The 23,159-nt window shown below is 47.0% G+C and overlaps 1 protein-coding gene across 1 annotated transcript in view; it reads right to left on the bottom strand.

Annotated features, from left to right (window-relative positions):
* Positions 1–23,159, bottom strand: part of smad3a (SMAD family member 3a) — a 62,596-nt gene that overhangs the window by 4,257 nt on the left and 35,180 nt on the right. The window contains exons 2-7 of the mRNA XM_064987659.1: positions 16,131–16,324; positions 15,592–15,726; positions 11,477–11,602; positions 4,139–4,351; positions 1,633–1,770; positions 1,216–1,360 (exon numbers count right to left, since the gene is read on the bottom strand). Of these exons, the coding sequence (XP_064843731.1) occupies positions 1,216–1,360; positions 1,633–1,770; positions 4,139–4,351; positions 11,477–11,602; positions 15,592–15,726; positions 16,131–16,324 (951 nt within the window). The remainder of the gene's footprint in view (positions 1–1,215; positions 1,361–1,632; positions 1,771–4,138; positions 4,352–11,476; positions 11,603–15,591; positions 15,727–16,130; positions 16,325–23,159) is intronic.

Genomic DNA, 23,159 nt, shown 5'->3' with positions numbered 1-23,159 from the left:
AGCCATCCCACATAGTTATTTAACCTTCTGCACCCTCAGCCATCCCACATAGTTATTTAACCTCCCTTGCACCCTCAGCCATCCCACATAGTTATTTAACCTTGCACCCCTCAGCCATCCCACATAGTTATTTAACCTTGCACCCCTCAGCCATCCCACATAGTTATTTAACCTCCCTGCACCCCTCAGCCATCCCACATAGTTATTTAACCTCCACCCCTCAGCCATCCCACATAGTTATTTAACCGTTGCACCCCTCAGCCATCCCACATAGTTATTTAACCTTGCACCCCTCAGCCATCCCACATAGTTATTTAATTCCCTAAGCCATCCCCTCCATAGTCTTCTTATTTAACCTTGCTGCCCCCTCAGCCATCCCACATAGTTATTTAACCTTGCACCCTCAGCCATCCCACATAGTTATTTCCCTCCCCTCAGCCATCCCACATAGTTCTTTTAACCTCCCTCCCTCCCCTCAGCCATCCCACATAGTTATTTAACCTTGCCTCCCCCCTCAGCCATCCCACATAGTTATTTAACCTTGCACTCCGTGTCTTCAGCCATCCCACATAGTTATTTAACCTCCCTGCACCCCTCAGCCATCCCACATAGTTATTTAACCTTGCACCCCTCAGCCATCCCACATAGTTATTTAACCTTGCTTCTGCCCCCTCAGCCATCCCACATAGTTATTTAACCTTGCCCTCCCTCAGCCATCCCACATAGTTATTTAACCGTGCCCCCCTCAGCCATCCCACATAGTTATTTAACCTTGCACCCCTCAGCCATCCCACATAGTTATTTAACCTGCTCCCGCCCCCTCAGCCATCCCACATAGTTATTTAACCTTGCACCCTCAGCCATCCCACATAGTTATTTAACCGTGCACCCCTCAGCCATCCCACATAGTTATTTAACCTCCCTTGCACCCCTCAGCCATCCCACATAGTTATTTAACCTTGCGTGTCCCCCCCTCAGCCATCCCACATAGTTATTTAACCTCCCTGCACTCCCTCAGCCATCCCACATAGTTATTTAACCTTGCACCCCTCAGCCATCCCACAGTTTCACCATTCCTATACCGTCTCATCTGAATCACCTCCGTCAGCTAATCAGGTAGGAGCATGGTATCAACGACCGACAGGGGTTGACTCCGTGTCTTTGTTTAATACATGAAACCTTAATGAGAGCGTGTCGCTGTGGACTGTGTGTTACCTGTACTCTGCTCCCCAGCCCTTGACGAAGCTCATGCGGATGGTGCACATCCTGGTGAGCTGGTAGACCGCCTCGAAGCCCTGGTTCACCGACTGGGCCAGCAGGGCAGCAAACTCCTGGTTGTTAAAGATCTTCAGGTTGCAGCCTACGGAACCGTCCGGCAAACCGTTACCGTGTCAAGACACAATGAATGAGGTGTGTGTGAGCATGTATGTGTGTGTGTATGTGAGCGTGTGTGTGTGAGCATGTATGTGTGTGAGCATGTATGTGTGTGTGCGTTGGTGAGTAACCACAGTCATTGTGGAAATTAACCTACTGTGTGTCAATCTTTTGTCTCGCTCTCTTTGCCACACACACACACACACACACACACACACACACACACACACACACACACACACCCTTCTCAGCTCTCACCTGGGGGGATCTTGCAGACCGTGGCGGGGTGCCAGCCGTAACGCTGGTTACAGTTGGGACTCTGGACGAAGATGGCACTGTCGCTGAGGCACTCTGCAAACACCTCTCCTCCAATATAGTACAACCGTACCCCTCTGCCTGTAGACAAACAGAGAACCATCCGTCTAGAACCAGAACCACCCTTGACGTGTACACACAGACCAATTCTGAACACGGATGACAACGAACATGTGATGTATACCTAAATACAGTGCATTCGCAAGGTATTCAGACCCCTTGACTTTTCCCACTTTGTTGCATTACAGCCTTCTACTAAAATGGATTAAATCGTCCCCCCCCTCATCAATCTACACACTATAATGAGAAAGCAACATTTATTTTACATTTTTGCAAATGTGTTAAAAATAGAAAACTGAAATATCACATTTACATAAGTATTCAGACCCTTTACTCAGTACTTTGTTGAAGCACCTTTGACAGCGATTACAGCCTCGATTCTTCTTGGGTATGATGCTACAAGCTCGGCACACCTGTATTTGGGGAGTTTCTCCCATTCTTCTCTGCAGATCCTCTCAAGCTCTGTCAGGTTGGATGCCTCCCTCGCCTCCCTGCGCAGCTATTTTCAGGTCTCTCCAGAGATGTTCGATCAGGTTTAAGTCCAGCCTTGGCTGGGCCACCCTCCCTAAGGACATTGAGACTTGTCCTGAAGCCACTCCTGCGTTGTCTTGGCTGTGTGCTTAGGGTCGTTGTCCTGTTGGAAAGTGAACCTTCTCCCCAGTCTGAGATCCTGAGCAGGTTTTAATCAAGGACCTCTGTACTTTGCTCTGTTCATCTTTCCCTCGATCCTGACTCGTCTTCCAGTCCCTGCCGTTGAAAAACAGCCCCACAGCATGATGCTGCCACCACCATGCTTCACCGTAGGGATGTTTCCTCCAGACGTGATGCTTGGCATTCAGACCAAAGAGTTCAACCTTGGTTTCATCAGACCAGAGAATCTTGTTTAACATGGTCAGAGTCCTTTAGGTGCCTTTAGGCAAACTCCAAGCAGGCTGTCATGTGCCTTTTACTGAGGAGTGGCTTCTGTCTGGCCATTCTACCATAAGGCCTGATTGGTGGATTGTTTTAGAGATGGTTGTCCTTCTGGAAGGTTGTCCCATCTCCACAGAGGAACTCTGGAGCTCTGTCAGAGTGACCATCGGGTTCTTGGTCACCTCCCTGACCAAGGCCCTTCTCCCCCAATTGCTCAGTTTGGCCGGGCGGCCAGCTCTAGGAAGAGTCTTGGCGGTTCCAAACTTCTTCCATTTAAGAATGATGAAGGCCACTGTGTTCTTGGGGACCTTCAATGCTGTATCCATTTGTTTGGTACCCTTCCCCAGATCTGTGCCTCATGGCTTGGCTTTTGCCCTGACATGCACTGTCAACTGTGGGACCTTATATAGACAGGTGTGTGCGCCTTTAAAAATCATGTCAAATCAAATGAATTTACCACAAGGTGGACTTGAATCCAGTTGTAGAAACATCTCAAGGATGATCAATGGAAATGATACCCCTGAGTTCAATTTCGAGTCTCATAGCAAAGGGTCTGAATACTTATGTAAATTTGTATAAATTATTAAATTATTTTTTATACATTTGCAAACATTTCTAAAACGTGTTAGTGCCTGGTCATTATAATAAATACATTTTAGAATAAACCTGTAACGTAACAAAATGTGGAAAAAGTCAAGATGTCTGAATACATTCAGAAAGTACTGTACTTAGGAAACTTGTTCCCATGTATTCCTTCCCCTCAAAAAATGGACATATGTGATGGTGTCTCACTGTAATCAAGGGATGAAATGATTGTTATTTTCAAATACAATTTCATTTTGGGCTTAGCAGTGTACAAAATATTACAATTATGTTCTGCCCCTTGACCATTCTCTCTGACAAAATCGTCCCGTGGTGTTTATCTATTTGCCCGCCCTCCCTCCGAACTAAGGCCCCACCCCCTCCGGACCTAAGGCCCCGCCCCCCCCTAAGGACCTAAGGTCTTCCCCGACCTCACCCCCGACCGTGTCTTTCTAAGGACCCCGACCTAAGGACCCTCCCCCCCCTAAGGACCCACCTCCCTAAGGACCCACCCCGACCTAAGGACCCACCTCCCCCGTAAGGACCCTGCCCCCGACCTAAGGAAGACCTAAGGACCCTCCCTCCCTCCCTCCGTGGACCCACCCCCGACTAAGGTATTGGCTAAGGAAAACCTAAGGTCCCCTAAGGACCCACCCTTTCTCTGACCCACCTCCCTCCCACCCCGTGTGTGAATGACCTTGTAATGACCACAATTCTGTTTCAAGTTGCTACCATGTGTGGCCAGTACAGGTGGTTCAGGTTAGAAGTAGGGGTCGTCCTAAGACGAGTTATCCCATCTAACACTGCTGTTCCATTTCACTTTCCCCTCATGTCAACGACCGAGCATCAGGCCAACAGTCATTTTGTCAGAGGTTTATTTTCCGTGCGTCAGTACCGATGTGTCTGCGTGTCAGCTCCACAGCGGCATTACGGTTGACGTTGGACAGGAGGCCCAGGCAGAAGCGCTCGGAGTTGGAGGGGTCGGTGAAGCCGTCCACGGTGAGGGATGGCTGGGAGGCGTGGAAGGTCTCGCCCACCCGCTGGTTCAGCTCGTAGTAGGAGATGGAACACCAGAAGGCTGGTTCACAGTACATCACAGGCTGTAGGTCTGACAGACACAGGAGAGACATGGGGAAACACTGTATTTAGATAGTTATTGAGCATCCTACTTGGGACTAAGCCTTTACCAGTATCAACTATATGGGACTACTACAGAGTAAAAGACAGAGACTCGGAGAGACAGAGACTCGGAGAGACAGAGACTCGGAGAGACAGAGACTCGGAGAGACAGAGACTCGGAGAGACAGAGACTCGGAGAGACAGAGACTCGGAGAGACAGAGACTCAGAGAGACAGAGACTCAGAGAGACAGAGACTCAGAGAGACAGAGACTCAGAGAGACAGAGACTCAGAGAGACAGAGACTGTAGGGAGAGAAGAGACAGAGACTCAGAGAGACACTGGGAATAACCTAGAGGTGGGACAATGTGAAAATAAAGATAAGCAAGTGAGAGAAAAGACACAGCCTAGATATAAAGATGGAGGGAGATAACAGCAGAGCCATGAAGTAGAGGAGATAAAGATGGAGGGAGATAATCAGCAGAGCCAGGGAAGTAGAGGACATAAAGACAGAGGGAGACTGAAGAGAGAGAACAGCAGAGCCAGGGAAGTAGAGGATATAAAGACAGAGGGAGACTGAAGAGAGAGAACAGCAGAGCCAGGGAAGTAGAGGATATAAAGACAGAGGGAGACTGAAGAGAGAGAGTAGAACAGCAGAGCCAGGGAAGTAGAGGACATAAAGACAGAGGGAGACTGAAGAGAGAGAGAACAGCAGAGCCAGGGAAGTAGAGGACATAAAGACAGAGGGAGACTGAAGAGAGAGAACAGCAGAGCCAGGGAAGTAGAGGACATAAAGACAGAGGGAGACTGAAGAGAGAGAACAGCAGAGCCAGGGAAGTAGAGGATATAAAGACAGAGGGAGACTGAAGAGAGAACAGCAGAGCCAGGGAAGTAGAGGATATAAAGACAGAGGGAGACTGAAGAGAGAGAGAACAGCAGAGCCAGGGAAGTAGAGGATATAAAGACAGAGGGAGACTGAAGAGAGAGAACAGCAGAGCCAGGGAAGTAGAGGATATAAAGACAGAGGGAGACTGAAGAGAGAGAACAGCAGAGCCAGGGAAGTAGAGGATATAAAGACAGAGGGAGACTGAAGAGAGAGAACAGCAGAGCCAGGGAAGTAGAGGATATAAAGACAGAGGGAGACTGAAGAGAGAGAACAGCAGAGCCAGGGAAGTAGAGGATATAAAGACAGAGGGAGACTGAAGAGAGAGAACAGCAGAGCCAGGGAAGTAGAGGACATAAAGACAGAGGGAGACTGAAGAGAGAGAACAGCAGAGCCAGGGAAGTAGAGGATATAAAGACAGAGGGACTGATATAAAGACAGAGGGAGACTGTCAAGAGAGAGAACAGCAGAGCCAGGGAAGTAGAGGACATAAAGACAGAGGGAGACTGAAGAGAGAGAACAGCAGAGCCAGGGAAGTAGAGGATATAAAGACAGAGGGAGACTGAAGAGAGAGAACAGCAGAGCCAGGGAAGTAGAGGATATAAAGACAGAGGGAGACTGAAGAGAGAGAACAGCAGAGCCAGGGAAGTAGAGGATATAAAGACAGAGGGAGACTGAAGAGAGAGAACAGCAGAGCCAGGGAAGTAGAGGATATAAAGACAGAGGGAGACTGAAGAGAGAGAACAGCAGAGCCAGGGAAGTAGAGGATAAAGACAGAGGGAGACTGAAGAGAGAGAAAACAGCAGAGCCAGGGAAGTAGAGGATATAAAGACAGAGGGAGACTGAAGAGAGAGAACAGCAGAGCCAGGGAAGTAGAGGACATAAAGACAGAGGGAGACTGAAGAGAGAGAACAGCAGAGCCAGGGAAGTAGAGGATATAAAGACAGAGGGAGACTGAGAGAGAGAACAGCAGAGCCAGGGAAGTAGAGGATATAAAGACAGAGGAGACTGAAGAGAGAACAGCAGAGCCAGGGAAGTAGGACATAAAGACAGAGGGAGACTGAAGAGAGAGAACAGCAGAGCCAGGGAAGTAGAGGACATAAAGACAGAGGGAGACTGAAGAGAGAGAACAGCAGAGCCAGGGAAGTAGAGGATATAAAGACAGAGGGAGACTGAAAGAGAGAGAACAGCAGAGCCAGGAAGTAGAGGATATAAAGACAGAGGGAGACTGAAGAGAGAGAACAGCAGAGCCAGGGAAGTAGAGGACATAAAGACAGAGGGAGACTGAAGAGAGAGAACAGCAGAGCCAGGGAAGTAGAGGACATAAAGACAGAGGGAGACTGAAGAGAGAGAACAGCAGAGCCAGGGAAGTAGAGGACATAAAGACAGAGGGAGACTGAAGAGAGAGAACAGCAGAGCCAGGGAAGTAGAGGATATAAAGACAGAGGGAGACTGAAGAGAGAGAACAGCAGAGCCAGGGAAGTAGAGGATATAAAGACAGAGGGAGACTGAAGAGAGAGAGAACAGCAGAGCCAGGGAAGTAGAGGACATAAAGACAGAGGGAGACTGAAGAGAGAGAACAGCAGAGCCAGGGAAGTAGAGGACATAAAGACAGAGGGAGACTGAAGAGAGAGAACAGCAGAGCCAGGGAAGTAGAGGACATAAAGACAGAGGGAGACTGAAGAGAGAGAACAGCAGAGCCAGGGAAGTAGAGGATATAAAGACAGAGGGAGACTGAAGAGAGAGAACAGCAGAGCCAGGGAAGTAGAGGACATAAAGACAGATGGATACTGAAGAGAGAACAGCAGAGCCAGGGAAGTAGAGGATATAAAGACAGAGGGAGACTGAAGAGAGAGAACAGCAGAGCCAGGGAAGTAGAGGATATAAAGACAGAGGGAGACTGAAGAGAGAGAACAGCAGAGCCAGGGAAGTAGAGGATATAAAGACAGAGGGAGACTGAAGAGAGAGAGAACAGCAGAGCCAGGGAAGTAGAGGACATAAAGACAGAGGGGAAGAGACTGAAGAGAGAGATAACAGCAGAGCCAGGGAAGTAGAGGATATAAAGACAGAGGGAGACTGAAGAGAGAGAACAGCAGAGCCAGGGAAGTAGAGGATATAAAGACAGAGGGAGACTGAAAGAGAGAGAACAGCAGAGCCAGGGAAGTAGAGGATATAAAGACAGAGGAGACTGAGAGAGAGAACAGCAGAGCCAGGGAAGTAGAGGATATAAAGACAGAGGGAGACTGAAGAGAGAGAACAGCAGAGCCAGGGAAGTAGAGGATATAAAGACAGAGGGAGACTGAAGAGAGAGAACAGCAGAGCCAGGGAAGTAGAGGACATAAAGACAGAGGGAGACTGAAGAGAGAGAGAACAGCAGAGCCAGGGAAGTAGAGGATATAAAGACAGAGGGAGACTGAAGAGAGAGAACAGCAGAGCCAGGGAAGTAGAGGATATAAAGACAGAGGAGACTGAAGAGAGAGAACAGCAGAGCCAGGGAAGTAGAGGATATAAAGACAGAGGGAGACTGAGAGAGAGAACAGCAGAGCCAGGGAAGTAGAGGATATAAAGACAGAGGGAGACTGAAGAGAGAGAACAGCAGAGCCAGGGAAGTAGAGGACATAAAGACAGAGGGAGACTGAAGAGAGAGAACAGCAGAGCCAGGGAAGTAGAGGATATAAAGACAGAGGGAGACTGAAGAGAGAGAACAGCAGAGCCAGGGAAGTAGAGGATATAAAGACAGAGGGAGACTGAAGAGAGAGAACAGCAGAGCCAGGGAAGTAGAGGATATAAAGACAGAGGGAGACTGAAGAGAGAGAGAACAGCAGAGCCAGGGAAGTAGAGGACATAAAGACAGAGGGAGACTGAAGAGAGAGAACAGCAGAGCCAGGGAAGTAGAGGATATAAAGACAGAGGGAGACTGAAGAGAGAGAACAGCAGAGCCAGGGAAGTAGAGGACATAAAGACAGAGGGAGACTGAAGAGAGAGAACAGCAGAGCCAGGGAAGTAGAGGACATAAAGACAGAGGGAGAGACTGAAAGAGAGAGAACAGCAGAGCCAGGGAAGTAGAGGATATAAAGACAGAGGGAGACTGAAGAGAGAGAACAGCAGAGCCAGGGAAGTAGAGGATATAAAGACAGAGGGAGACTGAAGAGAGAGAACAGCAGAGCCAGGGAAGTAGAGGACATAAAGACAGAGGGAGACTGAAGAGAGAGAACAGCAGAGCCAGGGAAGTAGAGGATATAAAGACAGAGGGAGACTGAAGAGAGAGAACAGCAGAGCCAGGGAAGTAGAGGATATAAAGACAGAGGGAGACTGAAGAGAGAGAACAGCAGAGCCAGGGAAGTAGAGGATATAAAGACAGAGGGAGACTGAAGAGAGAGAACAGCAGAGCCAGGGAAGTAGAGGATATAAAGACAGAGGGAGACTGAAGAGAGAGAACAGCAGAGCCAGGGAAGTAGAGGATATAAAGACAGAGGGAGACTGAAGAGAGAGAACAGCAGAGCCAGGGAAGTAGAGGATATAAAGACAGAGGGAGACTGAGAGAGAACAGCAGAGCCAGGGAAGAGAGGATATAAAGACAGAGGGAGACTGAAGAGAGAGAACAGCAGAGCCAGGGAAGTAGAGGATATAAAGACAGAGGGAGACTGAAGAGAGAGAACAGCAGAGCCAGGGAAGTAGAGGACATAAAGACAGAGGGAGACTGAAGAGAGAGAACAGCAGAGCCAGGGAAGTAGAGGATATAAAGACAGAGGGAGACTGAAGAGAGAGAACAGCAGAGCCAGGGAAGTAGAGGATATAAAGACAGAGGGAGACTGAAGAGAGAGAACAGCAGAGCCAGGGAAGTAGAGGATATAAAGACAGAGGGAGACTGAAGAGAGAGAACAGCAGAGCCAGGGAAGTAGAGGATATAAAGACAGAGGGAGACTGAAGAGAGAGAACAGCAGAGCCAGGGAAGTAGAGGATATAAAGACAGAGGGAGACCAGAGAACAGCAGAGCCAGGGAAGTAGAGGATATAAAGACAGAGGGAGACTGAAGAGAGAGAACAGCAGAGCCAGGGAAGTAGAGGACATAAAGACAGAGGGAGACTGAAGAGAGAGAACAGCAGAGCCAGGGAAGTAGAGGATATAAAGACAGAGGGAGACTGAAGAGAGAGAACAGCAGAGCCAGGGAAGTAGAGGATATAAAGACAGAGGGAGACTGAAGAGAGAGAACAGCAGAGCCAGGGAAGTAGAGGATATAAAGACAGAGGGAGACTGAAGAGAGAGAACAGCAGAGCCAGGGAAGTAGAGGATATAAAGACAGAGGGAGACTGAAGAGAGAGAACAGCAGAGCCAGGGAAGTAGAGGACATAAAGACAGAGGGAGACTGAATGAGAAGAACAGCAGAGCCAGGGAAGTAGAGGACATAAAGACAGAGGAGACTGAAGAGCCAGAGAACAGCAGAGCCAGGGTAAAGAGGATATAAAGACAGAGGAGGACAGTGAACTGAAGAGAGAACAGCAGAGCCAGGGAAGTAGAGGACATAAAGACAGAGGGAGACTGAAGAGAGAGAACAGCAGAGCCAGGGAAGTAGAGGATATAAAGACAGAGGGAGACTGAAGAGAGAGAACAGCAGAGCCAGGGAAGTAGAGGACATAAAGACAGAGGGAGACTGAAGAAGAGAAAGCAGAGCCAGGGAAGTAGAGGACATACCAGAAGAGAGGAGACTGAAGAGAGAGAACAGCAGAGCCAGGGAAGTAGGATATAAAAGGGAGACTGAAGAGAGAGAACAGCAGAGCCAGGGAAGTAGAGGATATAAAGACAGAGGGAGACTGAAGAGAGAGAACAGCAGAGCCAGGGAAGTAGAGGATATAAAGACAGAGGAGAGAGGGAACTGCCAGGGAAGTAGGATATGAAGAGGGAGACTGAACAGAGAGAACAGCAGAGCCAGGGAAGTAGAGGAGATAAAGACAGAGGGAGACTGGAGAGAACAGCAGAGCCAGGGAAGTAGAGGATATAAAGACAGAGGGAGACTGAAGAGAGAGAACAGCAGAGCCAGGGAAGTAGAGGATATAAAGACAGAGGGAGACTGAAGAGAGAGAACAGCAGAGCCAGGGATAGAGAGAGGATATAAAGACAGAGTTGGAGACTGAAGAGAGAGAACAGCAGAGCCAGGGAAGTGACATAAAGACAGAGCCATACTGAAGAAGAGAGAACAGCAGAGCCAGGGAAGTAGAGGCATAAAGACAGAGGGAGACTGAAGAGAGAGAACAGCAGAGCCAGGGAAGTAGAGGATATAAGACATGGAATATGGAAAAAGCAAACAGGGAGAAAAATGTACAGGACAAAGTCTGCCAGTTCCCCGGTCCTCAGGCTGGAGACAACTGCAAATTACAGGGTTCGGAACCAAAACATTCAGAATGCTTGACAGTTCTATAACAGCAAAGATTTACTTACTTTTCCTTCTAACTACTTCCAACATTTACCTTTGAAGTACAGTGAACTGTTGGCCCATGTGAAGACCCAGTCTATTTGAAGTACAGTGAACTGTCTGGGCCCATGTGAACTGAAGTGAACTGTCTGGGCCCATGTGAAGGCCCAGTCTATTTGAAGTACAGTGAACTGTCTGGGCCCATGTGAAGGCCCAGTCTATTTGAAGTACAGTGAACTGTCTGGGCCCATGTGAAGACCCAGTCTATTTGAAGTACAGTGAACTGTCTGGGCCAATGTGAAGGCCCAGTCTATTTGAAGTACAGTGAACTGTCTGGGCCCATGTAAAGGTCCAGTCTATTTGTTTTTTTTTCTATAGTAGCTGGGCCAGAAACAGTGATTTAATAAACAGGATATTATCATTGATGTCAGTGTGGGCTGACTGAGTTGGCCACAGCTCTGGGCTCAGACCGGGTTTCCTCTGTTACAATACGGAGCAGTGGACTGGCTTCCCGAGGGAGGGCTGCGGTGTAACGCTTGTCCACTAGTTAGCACAGACACACACACATTGTGTCTAAATCTCACAAATAAACATCCCCAAACACACAACCAAATAGCAATTTTTGTATTTATTTTTTGTTCAAGGTAACTACACCAACAAACAAAATAATTCTCCTGCCCTCTCATCTCTCTGCAGCAGACATTTGGAGAGCGATATGTTGGGAATTGCAGTATTGAATGGTGATACATACAGCCTCGGCACCTAAGTATGGTGATAATATTGTATTGTGAGGTCCATGGTCATACCCAGTCCCAATGCTTACCTAAATTGCTGTGTGTTGGAGACACTGGGTTTGGTGACAGGTTGGGTGAACTGGTGTCCATGCTGTGGTTCATCAGGTGATCACTGGTCTCCCCATCTTCACTGAGATAGCCAGGTGGAGGAGTCTCTGAAACACGTAAACCACAGCCAATAGAGTAAACAATGATTGGTTGGTAGGTTCCTTCTAATAACATGTCCCAAAGGCCCCGACACTGCTCCACATATGCATATTAACAACGCCCTGTCATTGCGCTCTCGGACAATGCTTTTATTCAGGGAAGGGGAACCCAGTAGAAAACAGTCTGAATGTACTGACTGAGTTGGTTCTACTCCCGACAGGCTGAATGTATTGACTGAGTTGGTTCTACTCCCGACAGGCTGAATGTACTGACCGAGTGGGTTCTACTCCCGACAGGCTGAATGTACTGACTGAGTTGGTTCTACTCCTGACAGGCTGAATGTACTGACTGAGTTGGTTCTACTCCCGACAGGCTGAATGTATTGACTGAGTTGGTTCTACTCCCGACAGGCTGAATGTACTGACTGAGTTGGTTCTACTCCCGACAGGCTGAATGTACTGACTGAGTTGGTTCTACTCCCGACAGGCTGAATGTATTGACTGAGTTGGTTCTACTCCCGACAGGCTGAATGTACTGACTGAGTTGGTTCTACTCCCGACAGGCTGAATGTACTGACTGAGTTGGTTCTACTCCTGACAGGCTGAATGTACTGACTGAGTTGGTTCTACTCCCGACAGGCTGAATGTATTGACTGAGTTGGTTCTACTCCCGACAGGCTGAATGTACTGACTGAGTTGGTTCTACTCCCGACAGGCTGAATGTACTGACTGAGTTGGTTCTACTCCCGACAGGCTGAATGTACTGACTGAGTTGGTTCTACTACCCGACAGGCTGAATGTATTGACTGAGTTGGTTCTACTCCCGACAGGCTGAATGTATTGACTGAGTTGGTTCTACTCCCGACAGGCTGAATGTACTGACTGAGTTGGTTCTACTCCCGACAGGCTGAATGTATTGACTGAGTTGGTTCTACTCCCGACAGGCCTGAGTTGGACAGGCTGAATGTATTGACTGAGTTGGTTCTACTCCCGACAGGCTGAATGTATTGACTGAGTTGGTTCTACTCCTGACAGGCTGAATGTATTGACTGAGTTGGTTCTACTCCCGACAGGCTGAATGTACTGACTGAGTTGGTTCTACTCCCGACAGGCTGAATGTATTGACTGAGTTGGTTCTACTCCCGACAGGCTGAATGTACTGACTGAGTTGGTTCTACTCCTGACAGGCTGAATGTACTGACTGAGTTGGTTCTACTCCCAACAGGCTGAATGTATTGACTGAGTTGGTTCTACTCCCGACAGGCTGAATGTATTGACTGACCCCCCTGTAACAGGGGGGGTCAACTTGTCCTCCAGAGGTAGTAACAGATCATGTGCTGGTCTGGTCTCCAAGAGGCAGTGTCTGCTTCTGACGGCCTCTCAAGCCACCTCAGACACCATTTGTGCCAGGCAGAGACTGCCCACCTCCTCTGGACTCAGTGTGTGTGTGTGTGTGTGTGTGTGTGTGTGTATTGGCAACTGTTCATCCAGTCTGCTGATGTAGCTCACACTCCCGACAGGCTCTGCTGACTGAGTTGGTTCTCTGGCATTGAGGGTTCTAGACAGGCCTGAGTTGGTCTGCTCATGTGAAGGAAGGACAGGCTCCCCTGTAACAGGGGTCTGTCTGAAGGTCAGGGGTCTAGGGTGGCCGTCTCCCAAACTCACTGTGAAGGAAGGAGTTCATCCGGTCTGCAAACTCACCTCTGCTAGGAAGGTAGGGGTCTAGGTGGCCGTCTCCCAAACTCACTGTGAAGGAAGGAGAGGGAGGTGGCCGTCTCCCAAACTCACTGTGAAGGAAGGAGAGGGGTCACTAGGTGGCCGTCTCCCAAACTCACTGTGAAGGAAGGAGAGGGGTCTAGGTGGCCGTCTCCCAAACTCACTGTGAAGGAAAGAGAGGGCTCTAGGTGGCCGTCTCCCAAACTCACTGTGAAGGAAGGAGAGGGCTCTAGGTGGCCGTCTCCCAAACTCACTGTGAAGGAAGGAGAGGGGTCTAGGTGGCCGTCTCCCAAACTCACTGTGAAGGAAGGAGAGGGGTCTAGGTGGCCGTCACCCAAACTCACTGTGAAGGAAGGAGGTGGATGGATGTCATAAGGTGAATTCACGAATTTGTAAGTCGCTCTGGATAAGAGCGTCTGCCAAATGACTTAAATGTAAATGTAAATGTAAGGAAGGAGAGGGGTCTAGGTGGCCGTCACCCAAACTCACTGTGAAGGAAGGAGAGGGGTCTAGGTGGCCGTCACCCAAACTCACTGTGAAGGAAGGAGAGGGGTCTAGGTGGCTAGAGGGGCTCGAAGGAAAGGGGGCTGGAGAAAACAGAGAGGGGCTAGAGGGGCAGTGGCTGTCACCCAACCTCACTGTGAAGAAAGGAGAGGGGTCTAGGTGGCTAGAGGGGCTCGAAGGAAAGGGGGCTAGAGAAAACAGAGAGGGGCTAGTGGGGCGGTGGCTGTCACCCAACCTCACTGAGAAGCCAGGAGGAGAACTGAAGGTGAAATGACTGGATAAGAACCCTCGTCTGTCACAACTAGACTGTGTGAGAGTGGGCAGACAAGACCAAATCCCAGACACGGAGCTGTGTGAAACAAGGTCATGCATTGCAAACTCTTGGCCAGCCTCCCCTACTCACCGGTCTTGTCCGCTTGAATGGGATTTTAACTTGCTTTAAGACTTTTCTCAACGACCTTCCACTCATAAGTGTCTCAATTAGACCAGTCTCGCCCACTGTAAGACTTGTCTATAACATGCTTCATAAATGCTGACTGGTCTCACCTGCTCTAGGAGTCTGTGTGAGGACTAGTTCCATCTCCTTTACCACTGGTCTCACTAGTTATCAGACTGATATGTCACCTGGTATGTAGACTGGTCTCACTAGTTACATGACTGATATATCACCTGGTATGTAGACTGGTCTCACTAGTTATATGACTGATATGTCACCTGGTATGTAGACTGGCCTCACTAGTTATATGACTGATGTCACCTGGTATGTAGACTTGTCTCACTAGTTACATGACTGATATATCACCTGGTATGTAGACTGGTCTCACTAGTTATATGACTGATATGTCACCTGGTATGTAGACTGGTCTCACCAGTTATATGACTGATATGTCACCTGGTATATAGACTGGTCTCACTAGTTATATGACTAATATGTCACCTGGTATATAGACTGGTCTCACTAGTTATATGACTGATATATCACCTGGTATGTAGACTGGTCTCACTAGTAATATGACTGACAGGTCAGCAGGTATGTAGACTGGTCTCACTAGTTATATGACTGATATATCACCTGGTATGTAGACTGGTCTCACTAGTTATCAGACTGATATGTCACCTGGTATGTAGACTGGTCTCACTAGTTATATGACTGACAGGTCAGCAGGTATGTAGACTGGTCTCACTAGTTATATGACTGATATATCACCTGGTATGTAGACTGGTCTCACTAGTTATATGACTGATATATGGACTGGTCTCACTAGTAATATGACTGATGTCACCTGGTATGTAGACTGGTCTCACTAGTTATATGACTGATATATCACCTGGTATGTAGACTGGTCTCACTAGTTATATGACTGACAGGTCAGCAGGTATGTAGACTGGTCTCACTAGTTATATGACTGATATATCACCTGGTATGTAGACTGGTCTCACTAGTTATATGACTGATATGTCACCTGGTATGTAGACTGGTCTCACCAGTTATATGACTGATATGTCACCTGGTATATAGACTGGTCTCACTAGTTATATGACTAATATGTCACCTGGTATATAGACTGGTCTCACTAGTTATATGACTGATATATCACCTGGTATGTAGACTGGTCTCACTAGTAATATGACTGACAGGTCAGCAGGTATGTAGACTTGTCTCACTAGTTACATGACTGATATGTCACCTGGTATATAGACTGGTCTCACTAGTTATATGACTGATATGTCACCTGGTATATAGACTGGTCTCACTAGTTATATGACTGATATGTCACCTGGTATGTAGTTGCTCTGAGGCTCGATGCCGGCAGGGAAGTTGGTGTTCTCTGGGATGGAGTGGCTGTAGTCGTCCAGAGGAGGAAACTCACTGGGGATCTCTGTGTGTCTGGGAACCAGCACAGGAGGCAGCACTGCAGACACACAATTAGACACCACACACAGACAAACACAAAGAACACAATTAGACATCACACACAGACAAACACAAAGAACACAATTAGACATGTATAACACACAGACAGAAACACAAAGAACACAAGTAGACATGCATCACAGACAGAAACACAAAGAACACAAGTAGACATGTATCACAGACAGAAACACAAAGAACACAAATAGGGTGCATTGTTTCTCTAACACACCAAAAGTTATAGCTCTTATGTTTTCACAAATGATAGTTGAGACGGAGCCTCTCACACCTGTCAAACCAGTAGTCACAGAGCCAATACATTTACAAGATGTGCAATACATGCTACTGAGGTGAAGCTCATTGAACCTCTGGTGGTTTTTAATGAAAGGGGACAGTTGTCCGTACCTGGCGTCTCCACCCTCTGGTAGTGGTAGGGGTTGACACACACCTCATCCTTCTTGGTGTGGAAGGCGTACTCACAGAGCTCCACGGCCCGCAGCTCGTGGTGGGACTGCAGGTCCGGCCAGCGCCACAGGCGACAGTAGATGACGTGCGGGAGGCCCTTCCTGTGGGACACCTGTAACCGTCCATCCAGAGACCTGGCAGAGACAGAGAGGTGTGTTTTGTTGTTACTGCTTTGGAGTTATAAGTTCATAAACTGTTTTGCCTTTTGGCACGTTGCTGAATAGTTTGCCTTTCTTGAAAACGGCCAAGCAGGCCACCTCCAAAAAGGTAAGTTCACAATCTCACGACTGCGAGTGTACAGAAATCACACCCCATACACTGAGTATAGGCAAAAACATTTCACCTTGCGAGCAAAACACTTTAAAGCCCCCCCACCCCCACCCACCTGCAATTATATACATTGGTCCGGAGAGAAGAGTGTGCAATTTTATACACTACATGAAATGTGTTTCCATGGCCGAGCAGCCGCACACAAGTCTAAGATCACCATGAGCAATGCCAAGCATCAGCTGGAGTGGTGTATAGCTCACCGCCATTGGACAATGAAGCAGTGGAAACACGTTCTCTGGAGTGATGAATACGCTTCACCATCTGGCAGTCCGACAGACGAATCTGGGTTTGGCGGAGGCCAGGAGAACGCTACCTGCCCCGAATGCACAGTGCCAACTGTAAAGTTTGGTGGAGGAGGAATAATGGTCTGGGGCTGGTATTCATGGTTTGGGCCCATTAGTTCCAGTGAAGGGAAGTCTTAATGCTACGACATACAATAATATTCTAGACGATTCTATGCTTCCAACTTTGTGGAAGGGCCTCTCCTGTTTCAGCATGACAACGCCCCCGTGCACAAAGTGAGGTTCATACAGAAATGGTTTGTTGAGATCGGCGTGGAAGAACTTGACTGGCCTGCACAGAGCCCTGACCTCAACCCCATCGAACACCTTTGGGATTAATTGGAACACCAACGAATCGCCCAACATCAGTTCCCGACCTCACTAATGCTTGTGGCTGAATGGAAGTAAGTCCCTGCAGCAACGTACCAACATCTAGTGGAAAGCCTACCTAGAAGAGTGGAGGCTGTTATAGCAGCAAGGGGGGGGGGGGGGACAACTCCATATTGACGCCCATGATTTTGGAATGAGGTGTTGAACTAGAAGGTTTCCACGTACTTTTAGTAGTGTAGTACATACAGTTGAAGTCGGAAGTTTACACACACCTTAGCCAAACACATTTAAACTCCGTTTTTCACAATTCTTGACATTTAATCCCAGTAAGTATTCTCTGTCTGAGGTCAGTTAGGATCCACCCTTCATTTTAAGAATGTGAAATGTCAGAACCATAGAAAGGAGAATGATTTCTTCCATCTTTTATTTCTTTCATCACATTCCCAGCGGGTCATTAGTTTAAATACACTCAATATACTCACTATCAGTTCTCTATATACTACTGTAACCCAGTAACTGGTCTTCAGTGGCCTAGACAGCCTCCCTCTGCTACTGGGATCCTACATCAGGGTGCATCAGAATGAGACAGAGCAACATGAGCATATTTAATACATGTTATATAGTCAGCCCAGGGATGGGCAACTGGGCCGCTGTTTGTTCATAATGATCATCATTATGTTTGGAGGAAAAAGGGGGAGGCTTGCAAGTCGAAGAACACCATCCCAACCGTGAAGCACGGGGGTGGCAGCATCATGTTGTGGGGGTGCTTTGCTGCAGGAGGGACTGGTGCACGCCACAAAATAGGTGGCATCATGAGGAAGGAAAATGATGTGGATATATTGAAGCAACATCTCAAGACATCAGTCAGGAAGTTAAAGCTTGGTCGCAAATGGGTCTTCCAAATGGACAATGACCCCAAGCATACTTCCAAAGTTGTGGCAAAATGGCTTAAAGACAACAAAGTCAAGGTATTGGAGTGGCCATCACAAAGCCCTGACCTCAATTCCATAGAAAATTTGTGGGCAGAACTGAAAAGGCGTGTGCAAGCAAGGAGGCCTACAAACCTGACTCGGTTACACCAGCTCTGTCAGGAGGAATGGGCCAAAATTCACCCAACTTATTGTGGGAAGCTTGTGGAAGGCTACCCGAAACATTTGACCCAAGTTAAACAATTTAAAGGCAATGCTACCAAATACTAATTGAGTATATTTGAGGGAGGCTGTCTAGGCCACAGACCAGTTACTAGGTTACAGTAGTGACAGGGTTTCTCCCCATGGCCATCTGTTGTCAATGAAACATGTAGACCACTCAGCCAGGGTACATGTAGGGGAAACAGCTTGTACTCTTGAATTGAACAAAAATGATTCCACTCTAACCGTGTAAACATTCAAAACATTACCAATGGATTTAAAAAAATTTCCTTCATAGAATTTCAGACAGTCAGAAAGACGTCTTCACAGCGTATAAAATCAAACTCCACAGCCATCACACCACAGCTTGTGAATGTTTGGTTTAATTAATACAACCCCTTACTGTCATGGGTCAGAGCTGTGTGAGAAGGGATTTTAGGCCTAATAATAATAATAATAATAAGTGGAAATGATATCACTAACTCCGAGACAGGAAGTGTAAAAGGAGAAGCTACGCATGGCTTTCAGCCTGTTATTAGTAGGAGGACTTGTGGTGGGGGACAGGAAGTGTAAAAGGAGAAGCTACGCATGGCTTTCAGCCTGTTATTAGTAGGAGGACTTGTGGTGGGGGACAGGAAGTGTAAAAGGAGCATGGCTTTCAGCCTGTTATTAGTAGGAGGACTTGTGGTGGGGGACAGGAAGTGTAAAAGGAGAAGCTATGGCTTTCACGCATGGCTTTCAGCCTGTTATTAGTAGGAGGACTTGTGGTGGGGGACAGGAAGTGTAAAAGGAGAAGCCATGGCTTTCAGCCTGTTATTAGTAGGAGGACTTGTGGTGGGGGACAGGAAGTGTAAAAGGAGAAGCTACGCATGGCTTTCAGCCTGTTATTAGTAGGAGGACTTGTGGTGGGGGACAGGAAGTGTAAAAGGAGAAGCTACGCATGGCTTTCAGCCTGTTATTAGTAGGAGGACTTGTGGTGGGGGACAGGAAGTGTAAAAGGAGAAGCTACGCATGGCTTTCAGCCTGTTATTAGTAGGAGGACTTGTGGTGGGGGACAGGAAGTTAAAAGGAGCCTGTTGGCTTTTAGTAGGAGGACTTGTGGTGGGGGACAGGAAGTGTAAAAGGAGGGGGCTTTCAGCCTGTTATTAGTAGGAACTTGTGGTGGGGGACAGGAAAAAGGAGAAGCTACGCATGGCTTTCAGCCTGTTAGCCTGTTTACAGGAAGTGTACGCATGGCTTTCAGGAGGACTTGTGGTGGGGGACAGGAAGTGGTGGGGGACTGTTATTAGGAACTTGTGGTGGGGGACAGGAAGGAGAAGCTACGCATGGCTTTCAGCCTGTTATTAGTAGGAGGACTTGTGGTGGGGGACAGGAAGTGTAAAAGGAGAAGCTATGGCTTTCAGCCACTTGTGGTGGGGGACAGCATGGCTTTCAGCTGTTATTGGGGGACAGGAAGTGTAAAAGGAGAAGCTACGCATGGCTTTCAGCCTGTTATTAGTAGGAGGACTTGTGGTGGGGGACTGCTTTTATTAGTAGGAGGACTTGTGGTGGGGGACATGGCTTTCAGCCTGTTATTAGTAGGAACTTGTGGTGGGGGACAGGAAAAGGAGAAGCTACGCATGGCTTTCAGCCTGTTATTAGTAGGAGGACTTGTGGTGGGGGACAGGAAGTGTAAAAGGAGAAGCTACGCATGGCTTTCAGCCTGTTATTAGTAGGAGGACTTGTGGTGGGGGACAGGAAACGTGCAGCTGATTCATCACCAATGAATTTCACCTGCTTTTTGGAACTCTACTATTAATTCTCTGGTTACAATTACATGGTCAAAATTCTGACGTGAATTATTACCATCTTGGTAAAGGGATATCATCCTGCTGACGGTCCAAAGTGAACAATGAGGTCATCAGGTCATTTCAGCCAGCCATGACACCCACCATCTCAGATTGGTCTGAAATAGTTTCTGGAGTTAGAAACAAAATACCATTCCTGAAACATTTTTGTTGACATTTTTAAATCGCAGAAAAATTCAGCGAACTGATTGCAACCAAATTGGCCATTTGAATATATAGGATTTAGATCATATTCAGTAAATATAATACCCAACATCCAAGTTGGACCAAACTACTTCTTACAAAGACAAGAAGAATCCATTTATTTTTTACAAAAAGACACCCAAGTACCCTATGACAATCCAACAACCAGTATACACTATCAGTTCTCTATATTTGACAAGATGTATGGAGTAATTAGGCCGATTTCAAGTTTTCATAACAATCTGAAATCGGTATTTTTGGGTGCCGATTTGCCGTTTTTTTCTTTTCTTTTTACACCTGTATTTAACCTTTATTTAACTAGGCAAGTCAGTTAAGAACACATTCTTATTTTCAATGACGGCCTAGGAACAGTGGATTAACTGCCTCGATTAGGGGCAGAAAGAGAGATTTTCACCATGTCAGCTCGGGGGATCCAATCTTGCAACCTTACAGTTCCAACGCAATAACGACCTGCCTCTCTCTCGTTGCACTCCACAAGGAGACTGCCTGTTACGCAAATGCATTAAACCACGGTAAGTTGCTAGCTAGCATTAAACGTATCGTATAATAAACAATCATAATCACTAGTTAACTACACATGGTTGATGATATTACTAGATATTATCTAGCGTGTCCTGCGTTGCATATAATCTGACTGAGCATACAAGCATCTAAGTATCTGACTGAGCGGTGGTAGGCAGAAGCAGGTGCGTAAACATTCATTCAAACAGCACTTTCGTGCGTTTTGCCAGCAGCTCTTTGTTGTGCGTCAAGCATTGCGCTGTTTATGACTTCAAACCTATCAACTCCCGAGATGAGGCTGGTGTGACCGAAGTGAAATGGCTGGCTAGTTAGCGCGCGCTAATAGCATTTCAAACTTCACTCGCTCTGAGCCTTGGGGTGGTTGTTTCCCTTGCTCTGCATGGGTAATGCTTCTTCGATTTCGTGGCTGTTGTGTTGTCGTTGTGTTGCTGGTTCGAGCGAGGAGAGGGACGGAGGCTATACTGTTACACTGGCAATACTAAATTGCCTATAAGAACATCCAATAGTCAAATGTATATGAAATACAAATGGTATAGAGAGAAATAGTCCTATAATAACTACAACCTAAAACGTCTTTTACCTGGGAATATTGAAGACTCATGTTAAAAAGGAACGACCAGCGTTCATATGTTCTGAGCAAGGCACTAAACATTAGCTTTCTTATATGGCACATATTGCAATTTTACTTTCTTTTCCAACACTTTGTTTTTGCATTATTTAAACTAAATTGAACATGTTTCATTATTTATTTGAGACTAGAATGATTTTATTTATGCATTATATTAAGTTAAAATATGTGTTCATTGGTCATTATTACAAATATATAAATAAAATATGCCAATTAATCGTTTTTTTTGGTCCTCCAATAATCGGTATCGCGTTGAAATAAAATCATAAAATCGGTCAACCTCTATTTTTTTCCCTGTTAGGGTTCAATCTGATCCCCCTCTAAGCTCTTTAGAAGCCTGCAGGAGAGTCTCAGCGGAGCAACGAGGAGTCTAACCAGTGACCTCACCGTACCAACGCTCCATGCTGTAATGTGATTGGAGGAGCCTTCAGTGGTACTCAGCCAGACTGAGCGCGTGTGTGTTAGTCTCAGCCAACTACTGTGCCTCCAGAGGGAAAAACATCAGGGCCTTTAATATTTCATAGCAGCTTTTCACTGTCTTGGCATTTTGAGAAGGGGGGTATTACAAGCAGAACCCCCTTGTGTGTGGTGGTGGAGGACAAGTGTGTGTGTGTGTGTGTGTGTGTGTGTGTGGAGGTGTGTGGGGGGGGGGGTATTACAAGCAGAACCCCCTTGTGTGTGGTGGTGTGTGTGGGGGGGGATTCAACAATATTGCCTTAAACCAAACTAAATAATTAAACCATAAAAACCTGTGTGTGTGTCCACCAGCAGAAAATCTCTAACATACAGTCCCTAATCAGAAGTCGCATTGTCACAGAGAGCATTCAGTTCTCTATCCCGACGAGCTCTCGGTCCTATTCAAACACATCCTCCGGTTCTTATGAAACAGAAAGTTATTTCACACAGCGCATGGCACAGGGCAAGGTCCCCTTTTATGAGCCCCAATTGGCTGAAAAGGAGTCAGTGGGTTGCTGTTGCCACAGCCCGTAAACGAGCAGCCATTTCCTGGGGCTTTGCACATCAGTGAGTCCTGTGGCCATCATAAAGAATTAAGGTTAATGGGGGGCTGGGTTAGCTCAGCTCACTCTCTAGTGTTCTGTGTGCGTGTGTTTAACTGTCCTTGTGGGGACCAGAAGTCCTCACAAGGATCGTAAAACAAGGAAACATTTGGGGAAGTGGGGACATTTTTCCAGTCCACGAGGAAAAATGTTATTGTCGGCTTAGGGGTTACATTTAAGGTTCAAATTAGGGTTATAATTAAGGCTATGGGATACAGGTAGGTTTAGGAGTTCGGTATAGTTCTTAGGGTTATGGGTTAAAGGTTAGGCTTGGGCGTGGATTTGAGTTTAGTGTAGTATTTTCAAAAAGTGTATCAAATACATTCTAATATTCAACTACTAGTTGTTTTTTTTAACATAACCTTTAGTTATCTGAATAATTGTTTTGAAATGTATTGAAAAGTAATAGAAAAAGTATTTGAACCCAGGTTTGTTTGGTGTGTGTGTGTGTACAGACTGGGCTGAGGTGATGTAACTGCGTCTCAGGCCCATGCTCTACAGTGGGTGTATTCCTTTGGGGTTTAGGCTGGGGGTTGACACTGGACAGACAAAAACATCCTATTCCTCAATCCTTCACTGGGACCCTACTTTCGTCACTGCACCCCCGCAACAGCTTTCTGGTCTGGACCAACTCAGGTC

This window comes from Oncorhynchus masou, chromosome 2 (assembly GCF_036934945.1).
Source record: "Oncorhynchus masou masou isolate Uvic2021 chromosome 2, UVic_Omas_1.1, whole genome shotgun sequence".
Lineage (NCBI taxonomy): Eukaryota > Metazoa > Chordata > Actinopteri > Salmoniformes > Salmonidae > Oncorhynchus > Oncorhynchus masou.
This window is presented reverse-complemented; position numbering and strand designations above follow the sequence as displayed.